This window comes from Gossypium hirsutum, chromosome A06 (genome assembly GCF_007990345.1).
Source record: "Gossypium hirsutum isolate 1008001.06 chromosome A06, Gossypium_hirsutum_v2.1, whole genome shotgun sequence".
Lineage (NCBI taxonomy): Eukaryota > Viridiplantae > Streptophyta > Magnoliopsida > Malvales > Malvaceae > Gossypium > Gossypium hirsutum.
Genome location: NC_053429.1, coordinates 110,397,417 through 110,411,772, shown reverse-complemented (window position 1 = coordinate 110,411,772; position 14,356 = coordinate 110,397,417). Strand labels below are relative to the sequence as shown.

Sequence of the window (14,356 nt, the reverse complement as noted above, 5' to 3'; positions counted from 1 at the left end):
TTTAGTCCCGACTTGTTTCTAATGCGTATTTTGGGCCTCGAGGGCTCGTATATGGGACAATATGAATGATTTTGTTTGGTTTTTTATATGAATATTAATATGTTTTGAATTGTTGAAATTTCTGTCTGTTTGATCTGTAAACTCTAGTAATGCTCTGTAACCTTGTTCTGACGACGGATACGAGTTAGAGGGTTACAAGTTTGGTCTTAGTTGGAGGAGCTTCAAAATAACTAGATTTATTTGTAATAATCTTTTGTATTATCAAAAGTTGGAATGTAACACTCCTCGCCTGACCCAACTGTTAGGTCCGAGCTACAATATGCTATATTTGTTGTCGAAATAACTACAATCAAATTATAGTAAAATGCTCACATGCATATGTAATTCAATTCCAAACATCTTCATTTATAGTTAAACAATCAAAACTAAGCCTTAATTGAGCTTATGAAGGATCTTTTGTTAATCCAAGCTTGAAATAGGACTAAATCGCAAAGTTTTAAAATTTCAGGACCGACGTCGTGACATAACCTTCTCCACGTCATGACATCATCACACAGTTTTTCATGTAACGACTTCAAACCACTGGATGTTGCAACGTGACTCACTATCGACTAAAGTTGCAACGAGGTAGGTTGCTCGTTGAGACGTAGACTCTATTTTTGGTAAAATTGAACCATTTGGTACCTATTTCCAAGCTTCCACACATACCTATCAATATGTTTAACAATTACTAACTTTAATTGAATCAAAACATACCTAAAACATACAAATTCACTTCTATCACTCAAATTCAACTTCTTAAGAAAGCATTCAATACATATAAATCAGTTAAACTCGACCATTTCAATATTGTTATGGCCTACCAACCAAAACATTCAAATTTTTTATTCTTTCCTATGCCAAATCTACTAAACATGCCATTTACTTACATTATATCCACTTATGAACATATATACATATCTATGACATGAAAACATTAAGCATAACAATCAACAATAAAAAATTAAACTACATCTCACAAGCATACTTCAACTTACTGATGTTCATACACTTTTAATCTCATTCCATACCAATTCTTAAGCCGTACACATCTCAAGCTTATCAATAAAAATGTGTCATTTCAACAAGGCATCTCCATTGCCAAAACATACATAATATACTCAATTACCATAGGAAACATAACATACCAAGCTTTTCAATTCACCACAACTTAAATACATTCAAATAACATCACAACACCTTATATATACATGCCACAACCCTAAACTTAAAATGACCAAATAGTTACCAATTCGGTGATAGAATAGTGTGAGCTTCGAGACAATTTGGCTTGACGTGTTCTGTAAGGTAACAATTTACAAGGAAAAGGGGAAACAAATAGGTAAGCATATAAAATGCTTAATAAGCTCATATGGAAATTAAAACTTAATAATTTAAGCATAAAAAATTATTTTATTAACTACCAAATTAACTTTCCTTGGAACTTGAATACATATACATACAACATCACCAAAAATCGAATACATTGGTTATGTTCTCAAATCACAATGCTGTTAACATTTGAAACATAATCACATAACAATTTAGATGTCAAGTATCATTAATACCATTTCATTTTCAATCCATAATTTAAACTCCATTTTCAATCAATTGAATATTGCCCAATGGAACTATAGTAAAACGGACTCGAATTATCGTATAAATAACATTATCATTTCCTGTACCTCATTTTAGTTCTCATATAAGATATATATTCAATCAACATTGTCCTTTACATTCTATTCTATTTTTATATAACCAATATTTTTATGAATTTACAATTCAATCCTTTTTAGTTATAAGTGCCAAACTCGTTAATTCATTTCAATCTAATACATAAATAAAATATAACACCAATCAACATAACATAAAATAAATTAGTAAGTTCCATATGAACTTTCCTGGTCAAGGCAACAAATAAATTGAATCTTCAAGGACTAATCAATAATTTTTGCTTTTCCTTGATTATCTCTAGTTTGATATAATTCTCTGGTCAAGACAACAAAACTATTGAGTAAAGGTTGCGAAGCTTACCTAGCCTATATACTCAATTCGGGAAATAAATATTTGAGGGTTTAGGATATCCACTCCGTAAAGAATTTTCTTAATGTGTTTCCAAATGAGCTACCTGATCTATCGCTAGATCGGGAAGTTGAGTTCAGTATTGAGGTTCATCCCGGTACCATACTGGTGTCCATTGCACCTTATCGCATAGCACCAAAATAACTCAAAAGAGTTAAAGGTCCAATTACAATAGTTGTTGGATTGAGGGTTTATTCGACTGAGCGTACCACCTTAGGGTGTGCTGGTGTTGTTTGTAAAGAAGAAAGATGGTACCTTGAGGTTGTGTATGGTTTATTAACAACTGAATAAGTTAACCATCAAGAACAAGTATTCGTTGCCTCGGATTGATGACCTATTTAATCAGTTTAAGTGAGGGACAGTGTTTTTGAAGATCGATTTGAGGCCTGGGTATTATCAGCTCAAGGTGAAAGAGGCTGATATCCTGAAGGCTGCGTTTAAGACTCAGTATGGGCATTACGAGTTTTTGATTATGTTGTTTGGGTTGATAAACACACCTACAGAGTTTATAAATATGAGGAATCGGGTTTTTCACTCGTATCTGGATCAGTTCGTAGTCTTTTTTATAGATGACATTCTCAAGTATTCCCAAACCAAAGATGATCATGATGCACATCTATGGATTGCTTTTCAAATTTTGTATAAGAAGCAATTGTATGCAAAGCTAAATAAGTGTGAGTTCTAGCTTTGAGAGGTGATGTTTCTTGGTCATATAATATCTTTTGAGGGGACTCGTGTTGACTCAAAAAAGGTCGAGGCTATTCTAGAATAAAAGTTGTCGAGGAATGTTATTGAGGTTTAAAGTTTTCTAAAATTAGCTAGTTATTACCGTAGATTCATTGAGGGGTTCTCCATCATAGTTGCACCCTTAACAAAGCTATTTCAGAAAAATGTGCATTTGAGTAGACCAAAGAGAGGTAAAAATGCTTTGAGAAGCTTAAGACAGTGTTGATTAAGGCGCCAGTGTTGGTTTAACCAAAATCTGAGAAAGAGTATGTGGTTTACATTGATATGTCGTATACGAGACTTAGGAAGGTAGTAGTGTATGCTTCAAGGCAGTTGAGGCCACATGAGCATAATTACCTGACCCAAGATTTGGAGTTAGCTGTTATGGTTTTTGCGCTCGAGATTTGATGTCACTATTTGTATGGTGAAAGATGTGTTATCTACACAGATCACAAGATTCTTAAATTTCTCATATACAAAAGGAGTTAAACTTGAGATAGAGGTACTAGATTGACTTATTGAAAGATTATGATTGCATGATAGAGTATCATCCTGGCAAAGCGAATGTGATTATTGATGTTTTGAGTCTTGCAAGCCATGTTTGCACGTTTGAGTTTAACCAGTGATGGTGGTTTGTTGGCTAAACTTCAGGTGAAGCCAACTATATCACATTAGATTAATGAAAGGCAGTTGGTTTATGAGTTTTTAGCGAAAACGATCTGGCAGGTTGAGGATGGTAATGGTAGAGACATTTAATTGAATCCCGATGATATCATAAGTTTCCATGGGAGACTGTGTGTGCCTATTGATGTGAAGTTTAGGCATGCGATTCTTACCAAGGCACATAATAGCCCTTATGTTATGCACCCTGGTAGTATCAAGATGTATCGAGATCTTTGGGAATTATACTAGTAACCTAGATTGAAGCGGGATGTTACCAACTTTGTGGGTCGATGTTTAGTGTGTCAGAGAGTGAAGGCGAAACACCAACATCCTTCGTATTTGTTATAGCCGGTACAGATTCCGGAGTGGAAATAGGAGAGGATCACAATGGACTTTGTCTCGGGTTTGCCATTGACCCCAAAAAATAAAGATTCAATTTGGGTGATTGTTGACCAGTTCTCGAGGAGCACACATTTTCTAGCAATGCGTACTAATTACTCGATGGAGAGATTAGCTGAGTTGTACGTGATGGAGATAGTTCGATTTCATGGTGTGCCAGTTTCGATTATTTCTAATAGAGTTAAGCATTTTACCTTGAGATTTTGGAGAAGTCTTCAAGGTGCTTTGGGTTCGAAGCTTAACTTTAGTACAACTTATCATCCCCAGACAAATGGTCAATTGGAACGGGTAATTCAAATACTCAATGATATGTTGTGTAGTTGTGTCATCAAGTTTGGTGGTAGTTGAGAGCGATACCTACCTTTAATAGAGTTCACTTATAACAACAGCTACTAGCCGAGTATTCAGATGGCACCATTCAAAACACTATATGGTAGGAGGTGTAGGACTCCTCTGTGTTGGTCCAAGTATGGTGAGAGGCATGTTATGGGTCTAGATTTGATTTGAGAGACTGAGGAGAAGGTGAAACTGATTAGTGATAGACTGAAAGCCGCTTTTGACAGACAAAATTCTTATGCGGATTTGAAACATCATGACATTGAGTTTTAGTTTAAGGATCAAATATTCTTTAAGGTTTCACCTTGGAAGAAAGTTTTAAAATTCAGATGAAAAGGAAAGTTGAGTTCGAGATTTATTAAACCCTATGAGGCGTATCGACTCAGGTTACTGACTGAACTTAAGCGTAAACATGATGTGTTCCACGAGTCTATATTGTTGAAGTACAGATTCGACCCGTCGTATATTGTTCTAATAGAGGAGATTCAGGTTCGACCTAAACTTACCTATGAGGAGGAACCGATCGAGATCCTATCTCATAACGTTAAGGTTTTGCGTAACAAGACCATACCTTTAGTAAAGGTTTTGTGGCATAATCACAAAACCAAATATGCTACTTGGGAAACCAAGGATGCGATGAGACATTAGTATCCTTATCTATTTGGTTTAGGTAATTTCGATGACGTAATTCCTTTTAAAGGGGGAGAGTTGTCACATCCTGAAAATTGAGTTAGTAGAAATGGACATGAGCTTGTGGGCTCGAGAGAAAAATCGGGTTTTATGTCTTAGAAGTTGAAATAAGATAAAATAAATAATTAGTTAATAATAGTAAAAATAATAGTAATTAAATTAAATAATAATGGTATTAATAATTGGGGCATTAGTAAAAATTAATACAAACTAATTTGGAATAGTGGTCAAAGTAGAGGTTAAATGTGTTAAGACTAGTTGTTAGAAAGGGAGTTATTAGAACAAGGGAGAAATAGGAGAGGACTTAGAGGGTAAATAGCCCAATTTTAAAAAAAATTAGTTTGCTACAAAAGTCACTTGTCTTTCCAATGTCTCTCCATGCTTTTTCATTTTAAAAATTTGTTAGATCTAAATTGGAAAATTTTCTCTAAAAAATTTCTACATCGATATATTTTCTTGGCATCCAAACACTTTTTATTTTTTCAATTTTTTTAAGAAAATCACACTTTCTTCTCCAATTTCTCACCTAAACCTAGCTCATTTTTGCTCAATGGTGCAAATTTGTGAAGGTTTTTGAACTAAAGGTAAATCTATTATTAAATTTTTATTAGGTGTTTTTAATTTGAATTTTCGTACATCTAAGTAAGAAAATTAAATATCCATGGTTTTAAACTATCTTTTGCACAAAAATGGTGAATCTTATGATAAAGAGCTAAGAGATGTTTTTAAAATGATTTTTAGAATATTTTGATGAGATTAAGATGTTTACAAATTCAATTTATCAAAATATTTAAGTAATTGCATAAATTAAATGGTTTTCTTTTGAGAATTAAGATGAACAATGATTTTTCGAAAAAAATATTAATTAAAGAAATTGAGAAAAGTTAAAGATCTAGATCTATAATTAAACCTTAGTTAGGGGGTTAGAATGTAGAAATTAAGGATCTAATTAAGTTAAAAAGAAGAAAATAAGCGAAATAGATTGTATGAAATAAGTTGAATAAGTATCTGTAAGTGTTTGGAATCGTTGCTTCTAGACACGATTCATAATGTTAAATGGGAGCTTAGGAGTAGCCTAGATCCCTATCCTAAGTTCCAAGTGTAAGCTTTCTTATTTCCCTCGTTAATTTTGTGAGATATGTGATTGTGCAATGTAGCTTGTGTATTATGATGTGTTAATGTGATATGAGTCATATGTTTGTGATAGCTATTGTGAAATATGTTAGTTATGGGCATGATGAACATGTCAAATGACAGTGATGATGTTGTGTTAATGATGTAAACGTGCAGAAAATGATACGTATATATGTGTTTATTTTGTGGATATTTTGGCCTTGTGACCTTTTGAGACCGTTGGATATAGTTGGCATGCCATAGGATTTGTGAGTACTCACCCTTGTGTTGTGATTTGGGGCATTGATGTCCAGGACAAGTTCGGAGAGATCAATGAATGTGAGCTCAGCTCCATTTACCGGGATATGTTGGTGTGTTGGAGAGTGTTATCTAAATGCTAAACTTTTGGGATATGTTCGACTCTTCAAGTCATTGGTGTTTTGGAGATTCGTTTATCCAATAAGTATATAATTTGACTATGTTTCATATTCATGAATTGCCAATATATCACCGTTTTAAGTATGTAAATCGTGTTATATGTGAACTGTTCAAGTATTTTCAAATCCTTACATGTTTGGTGTGTTACTTGTGTTGTATGTATGTGTGCTCATTGAGCTTTACAAGCTCACACTCTTTACTTTACCTTGCAGATAAATAGTTCGCAGGTTAGTGATGAGGGTGGAAAATAAGTGATCCATGACAAGGCATTTTTTAAAAAGTATGTGTATTGAGTTTTTAAACTCCGAAGTGAAGGCAATGTGGGTCGTTCCAAAGGTTTAGTACCAGAATTCGACTTAGACAATTTAAATAAGATTTTCAATGGGTTGTAAACAGATATTACAGACTGTTTATTTTTTAGGGGGGATTTTTTAATGTTATAATTTCTTGTTTGATTGCTTGTTTGGATGGTTTTATTACTTGATTAATGTGATGATAATTAAATGAACTAACAATTTTTTGCAGCTAAGGGAGACCGTCGAGTATTAAGGTATGCCTTATACCTTCTGTTTGTGTGAATAGAATGATTAATTTAGAAAAGCATGCACTTAGGACGAATTTCCTATATGAAATATTCTGGAAATGCGTGGTGTGTACGGGTTGATTGGTGTGGTTCGTAAAGTTTTAAATGGAGAGTCACCTCAGTAGCTAATGTGATGTTTGAAATTCGGGTTGAACCGTCCCAACCGAGTTTGGGGCATCACACATCCTGCTATGTTTTAATATTTCAACCCAAGATTTATAACTTGGCCATATACTTGACCATATTTGATCTCGAAACTTCACATGTAGGCCCATATGAGTTCAATGCTAATACATTGATTAGCATGTTTTAAAGTTCAAATTGTATGAAATTTGTTTGTATGATTGTTTGTTTGTGTTGCTTCGATAATGAATGTGGTACTTTACATTTGATTATCTTCTGGACCGAGCGTAGAGTGTTATATTACTTTGAGTTTGATAACTTTGCCTTCCACCGTCAACAATGTATCCCTTGAACTATTACCTTTCTTAACTCTCTCACAGGTCCCTGGTGTGACATGTTGGCCTTCTACATGAGATTTCATCTCGACACACCACCTTAGCTGAACATTCTCTAACACCAACTATCATGCAATATTGCGATAATCACCAAACCCATTTAAGTGAATCCTAGAAGAGGAATGAAAAAAAATCAAATCTTTATTTTCCTCATCATTTAAAAATGTTTATGACATGTAAATAGAATCTTATTTGTATAATTCAAAATTCAATGAAGTTTTTATGAGGATTAATAGCTAAAGTAGTGTTATTGATACTATCTTTACTACTGCTTAGAAGTCAAGTCGGGTTCAGTTAGTTCAAAGTAAGATATCAATATAATACATAATTGATTTTGACTTGAAATATGAATTTCAAAATTTTCTCAAATCCACTTATGTTTATAAATGACTAATTCAAACTTAGTTAGGCTCAAACCTTTTTTAGTTTTTAATATATTATTTTATTTAATATTTAGTAATTAGATATATATTCTTTTTATTACCATTATATTTTTTTTCTTAAATTTCAAACATAAACATGTTAAAATATTTTTTGATACTTACATTATACTAATATATTTAATTTTCATAGATTTAATTGCCCAATATATATTATAAACCTTAAAATGATTTTTACTAAGCTTAAACTTTGAAAATTAAAATTAAAGCAGATTTTTTCTCAATACAATAATTTTATATAAAATCCAGAAATGGGTTGAGTAGCACGATACTTTAAAAAATCTGCTGCAACATTAACTATAAGAAGGGAGCTAAATGTATAAAATTAGAAATATAGAGACAAAGGTGTGGTTTGAGTGGAGAGATGTGCTTTGTCTACCAAAATCTGAAGGATGGGGTCCATTTCATGTTATGCACTTTTGCATATTTAATAAGAACCCCACTTCTCCCCCTCATAGTCCACCACTCTACTCCCTTCACTCTTAATCTCATTTTCTTTTGCTACTTTTCTTCTTCTGAACATCATACATAAGCTCCAAGCAAGTATTAAAGTTAGTCCTAGCATATATAAGTAGAAGACGAGTGAGAGGCATGAAGGAGAGTGGGAGGAAGCAAGGGGCAGCCTCACCATGTGCAGCATGCAAGCTTCTAAGGAGAAGGTGTGCCCAAGACTGTGTTTTTGCTCCTTATTTCCCTGCTGATGAGCCCCAGAAGTTTGCTAATGTGCACAAGGTGTTCGGTGCTAGCAATGTCAACAAGATGCTTCAGGTTAACATTTTACTTTACTACTAATTAACTTGTTGTTAATTGGGGAGGTGAGCTTGGGAGCCCTCTTCCAATTGTTTACTACAAACATTCACTTCTCTCCCAAGCTTTTAATTAGCTTCGAAAACATCCTCCATGGAAAATCTTATTTCATTCTACGAAATAGATTACTTAGAGAAACCTATGGCTTAGCAGCTTAATTAAGCGTCTAAATAGGTCAGATTTTATAAAAGTTCCTTAATACTCTTCATCATTTTTATTCCCTCAACTTTTTGAAGTGTATATTTTTTATTATTGAGGTAACTTTTTTTTCATTAATTTGATATAACTTATTTTATTAAAATATGTGATGGTGTGTATTTTTTTTAAACAGTTAGACAAATTTTATAGTTTTTTTCTCCTTTTTTTTATTTTTTCATAAAAATTAAAAGAAAAACTATCTTATTGTATAAAAATACCGAAGTGTATATGTTATGTCATCATATATGTGTAAAAAAAATAAAAAAAATCAGGACAATTTATTTGATAGAAATAATGGGAAAATAAAGTTGCCCTCAAACCTAAACATTTCTTGGATAATAAAATGATTAAATTATAAAAGAGGGACTAAATCTATAAAAAAAAAAACCATAGTACAAGAGCCTTTTATAGAATTTGACCGTCATATTTTAAGTGGCTAATTTGGTTCGTTAAAAGAAAAAAAAGTGGTTAATTTGGTCTCTAAAATAAAAGCGTGTTGATAGCTTTTGAAACAAAAAATAAAATAAAAGCGAAAAATACAGGTGGTTTTGTCTTAAAGCACTGATTGAACAAAACTAATGATTATTATGGTGAAGTTTAGAATTTAGCACGAAATTTCATTAAACCAATATGCTCCGCTTGTGTCTATATATAATTTAAAAACAAGTTTGATAAATAAAAATAAAAATTTATTTTCAATAATAAAATCACAAAAAACATAAACATGAGAAATAAAAATAATAATTATATGAAATTGTACTAGGATATCAAATTTAATATTTAAAAATATATTTTTTGGGGTTTATGTGAATTTAAATGAATTGTTTTCATCATTTTCAATTTTATAAAAGTATTTTTAATAAAAAACTTTTTATTTATTTAATTTTTATTTTCAAATAAATACATTTTCTTGGATTTAAAAGAAAAAAAAAACCGAAAATAAGGATTTGTATGTAAATTCTCTAGATTTGGCTTCACACTCAAAATCAGTTGTTGAGCGGTTTGGTTTTCCCCATGGCCCACACGCCTTTATACACAAGTTAAAAACAAGGGTATCTTATTATAATACTTAGAGGAGCATTACTACCTATTTTTCTTCTTATTTTTGCTTCAATTTCTTAGAGCCGTTTGGAGATCACGTGGAGATGTTTCCTAGCTGCTTTTTCCATGTTTGACCAACTCATTTTTTTTTTTTGGTTTACTGAAATATAAATAAATGTCCTAAATTTCAAATTTACAAAAAAAAAAAATAATAATAGAGAATTGAGCTAGCAAAGAAGCTTGCTTTGTGCCGCATGGATAGAGACGTCCAGTAAAATACAAATTAGAAGTTGGCGCCTTTGGAATTACGTGTAGTATATAAAAATCTTTTCCTACCTTTTGAATTAATAGTTTGTATTGAATATTTTAAGTTGAAAAATACTGCAAGCCGAAGACATAAAAGTGATGTCACCATGACTTCAAATTACTTTGGATTTCAGAACCATGGGCCTTATCTTGGCCCATAGCATAAATTTAGGCCCTCCAAGCTTACCCAATTAAGCTATCGAAATTGCAGGAGTTACCCGTCCACCAACGAGGCGACGCAGTTAGTAGCATTGTCTATGAGGCCAACGCTAGGGTGTGTGACCCGGTTTACGGCTGTGTCGGAGCCATATCATCACTACAACAGCAGATAGACGCCCTTCAAACCCAGTTGGCCATGACACAAGCAGAGGTGGTGCACCTCCGGGTGAGACAGACTGCATCCTTTCCACATGGGTTTTGCCCGACAAGCCCAAGTAATAGTGGGTCACCCACATTCAAGCTCATGGGTTCACAAACCATGCCCATTTTTGACATGGATATGGTAGTGGATCAGGCTAGCCTTGGAGAGCCCATGTGGTCATTCTAGCTTCATTTATCATATTATATGCATGTTTAGGCTACATTTTTGTCACCCTATAATGAAGAGGTTTGAAGAGGGTCATTTAGCTAAGTTTGGTTTGAAGAGGGTCATTTAGCTAAGTTTGGTTTGAAGAGGGTCTCTTGTCATTAACCATATAATGTACATATAAAATTTAAACTTATAGAGTAATTTATATAATGGACTGAAGCCAGCGTATGAATTTCTCCATTTCTGTACTATTGATTTTGATAGAACACCACTTATATCTTCCGCATTGGCTTGATACTATTATAATGTTGGTTTATCTGAATTTGGGTGTAAGCACCATTGTTGAAAAACAAATCCTTTATCAATTCTATTCTTTAAATAGTTTTCTTTCGCTTGATATATTTGACATATTGGTAAATATTAATTCACTTAAGAGTATTTTATCGAAAATTGTAACACCTCATACTCGGCCAAAACGTTATTATCAAATTTGGAGATGTTACGTATAACAGTCGAAAATCTAGTTTTTATAAATTTTGAAAAGAGTCGTAAAGTTTTATTATTTAAAAACCTTGATTTAAAAGAAAACATATCTAACTTTAATTTTAAGTCGAAAACGACATTTGCTTACATTTTCTAGAATGTATACTTTGCAACGGAAATTCTTAGATCGTTATATTTAAGAAAACTAAGTTTATTTCCTAAAAATTAGTTTTTTTGTAGGAAAAATAAATTTTGTCGATAAAACGTTTAAGTAGTGTTTTATGAAAGACAAAAATAAAGTTCAAAACCCAAACAACCAAAACATTCAGACAATCCAAAATTTACAAAACACTTTAACCCAAATAATAATAATAATAATAATAATAAACAAATTGAACGAAATACTTTTATAATCGAGCTCCCGTCGCACCGATCTGCCTAAGTTTGAGGAACCGTAATTTATACATATTTTTATCCCATGCTTAGCACATTTATGGATGATTTCTCTTTAGATTTGGTGAATTTGATGCTCCTAATCCTTTAATTTCATGTTTTATACTTAGGTGAGCATAGGAGAGTAAAAAGAGCGAGAAACGAGCTAGAAACGGAGAAAATAGACCCACATGGGAAATTAACACGGCCTGGACTTCCTCACACGGGTAAGCCACACGCCGTGTCCATTTGGTAGGATCGAAGCACACTTACACGGGTAGACTACATGCCCGTGCCTATTTAACAACCTTGACCACGGTCTAGAGCAATCGCACACAGGCGTGTCCCTATTGAGCCCAAGTATAGTCCTATTCGGAAAAGGCCACTTTTGAGGGCTCTTAGGCATTCTAAAGCCTATTTAAACACGTGAAGAGGAACATAGAACAGACACACGGAGTAGGAGGCAAGAAATTACTAGAAGAAAGCCAATTGATCCATCTCAGAAGCCGGATTATTCATCAAGACTGAAGATCTCCCTTTAATTTCCATTCAGGAGTTTTGGGTTTTCTTTATGTTTTGTATTCATTATTCTTTTGAGATATTTTCTTTTATAATTATGAACTAAACCCCCTAAATACTTAAGGGGAATGAAACCTAAGATGGATCTTGTTATTATTATCTGAATTGTATGATAAATATTTTACTTGTTCTTAATTATGTGTTCTTAAATCTTATTTTAATATCCCAGGATATTGATTCAAGTCAATGCGCTTATTCAGAGGAGCAAAAGTCCCTATCTAACAGTAAATTTGTCATAATTAAACGGAGTTGATTGCACGCCTAGAGATAGGGTGACAAGATTTTGTCGGATTAGGGTGAAACCTAATAAGGGAATCCATAGATCAAGTTCATGCAACACTAGGGTGTTAATTAGAAAGAGATTTCAATTAATCAACCTAGGGTTAGACGTTATTAGTCTCGAGAGAGATAATAATATAACTTAGGGATTTTTACGAATAAGTCAAATGAATAAATCTTTTGATTCAGAGTCAAATAACAAATGAAGTCTAAGTGGATTTTTCCTTGAGTATTGTCTTAATCAATCGAGTTTTCCTAACAGTTTTTCCCTAATTTTCTCTCTGTGCACTCTTAGTTTAGTTAATTAGTTTAGATAAACAAATCCCTTAATTTTTAGGCTAGATAATAAAAAGAAAGTAATTACTAGTACTCTTGGTTCCTTTGGGTTCGACAATCCGGTCTTGCTAAAGCCATACTACTGTTCGATAGGTACATTTGCCTTCATTGTGATAATAGTTAGTTTCAAGAACGATTAATTATAAATTTTTAAAACCTATCGCGAATATCACGTATCAAGTTTTTGGCGCCGTTGCCGGGGAACTAAGATATTAGGAACACTCGATTTTTATTACTTTAGCCATTTTACTCTTATTGCAATTTATTTTTAGTTTAATTTCACTTTTCTAACTTTTCTTTTATTTTCTTCTGACAGGTTTTTCTAGTTTATGACCAGAAGAAACCCGTCAGGACCATTACTTTTTGACGGTGAGATCGATCGCACAGTTTGTAGAAACTGAAGAGATATAAGGCGAAACCTAAGATACACAAAGGAAGAGCAAGAGGACGATATTCACACCACAACCGAGGAGATGGCCGACAACTAGGAAAATCCACTACCTCCTGTGATTGCTGCTAATCAGAATCCTGCTCCGCGCACTATGTATGATTATGCTAAACCTTCTTTAACAGGAACTGAGTCGAGCATAGTTAGGCTGCTATCGCTGCAAATAATTTTGAACTGAAACCTAACACAATTCAAATGATACAGCAATTTGTTCAGTTTGATGGTTTGCAGGACGAGGATCCCAACACTCACTTGGCGAACTTTTTGGAACTTTGTGATACATTTAAAATCAATGGTATTTCTGATGATGCCATTCGCATTCGATTATTCTCTTTTTCATTAAGGAACAAAGCTAAACAGTGGTTGAACTCGTTACCATGAGGGTCAATCACTATTTGGAAACAAATGACCAAAAATTTTTATTAAAATATTTTCCACGAGCTAAAACAGCCAAATTACGTAATGATATCTCCTATTTTGTGTAGATGGATTTAGAAACACTCTACGGTGCATGGGAAAGATACAAGGACCTTTTAAGAATGTGCCCTCACCATGGGTTACCACTCTGGCTACAGGTTCAAATGTTTCACAATGGCCTGAATCTTTCGACTAAACAGATGATTGACGCAGCTATTGGAGGAACTATCAATAATAAGACACCTGAGGATGCTTATGAATTCATAGAAGAGATGTCACTAAATAATTATCGGTGGCAAGTCATGAGGATAAAGCTGACGAAAGTAGCCGGAGTTTTTAACATCGATTCAGTCACCATACTCTCTAACCAAGTAGAACTTTTGAATAGAAAAATTGAAAATTTTCTTGGTTCTTCACAGGTTCACCCAGTAATGCAGTGCGAAGCAAGTGGGGGTGGATCAAGCAATTCAGAAT

The 14,356-nt window shown here is 33.3% G+C and overlaps 1 protein-coding gene and 1 non-coding gene across 2 annotated transcripts; one reads left to right on the top strand and one right to left on the bottom strand.

Moving 5' to 3' along the window:
• The first annotated feature begins 8,397 nt into the window (after nucleotides 1–8,397).
• On the top strand, nucleotides 8,398–11,517 carry LOC107952717 (LOB domain-containing protein 4). Its single transcript, XM_016887879.2, has 2 exons — nucleotides 8,398–8,795; nucleotides 10,591–11,517. Exons 1-2 carry the CDS (start codon nucleotides 8,619–8,621, stop codon nucleotides 10,924–10,926), a joined length of 513 nt encoding a protein of 170 aa, XP_016743368.1. The 5' UTR covers nucleotides 8,398–8,618; the 3' UTR covers nucleotides 10,927–11,517.
• Nucleotides 11,518–13,917: 2,400 nt separating this feature from the next.
• On the bottom strand, nucleotides 13,918–14,024 carry LOC121231235 (small nucleolar RNA R71). Its single transcript, XR_005929300.1, has one exon. It is a non-coding gene; the product is annotated as a small nucleolar RNA R71 (small nucleolar RNA).
• Between the last annotated feature and the right edge of the window lie 332 nt (nucleotides 14,025–14,356).

What these genes read in the sequence shown, in the direction of transcription:
- LOC107952717 (XM_016887879.2), top strand. Translation starts at nt 8,619, where the DNA reads ATGAAGGAGAGTGGGAGGAAGCAAGGGGCAGCCTCACCATGTGCAGCA. An exon ending in ATGTCAACAAGATGCTTCAG is followed by an intron (nt 8,796 to 10,590) that starts GTTAACATTTTA and finishes TCGAAATTGCAG; the next exon opens with GAGTTACCCGTCCACCAACG.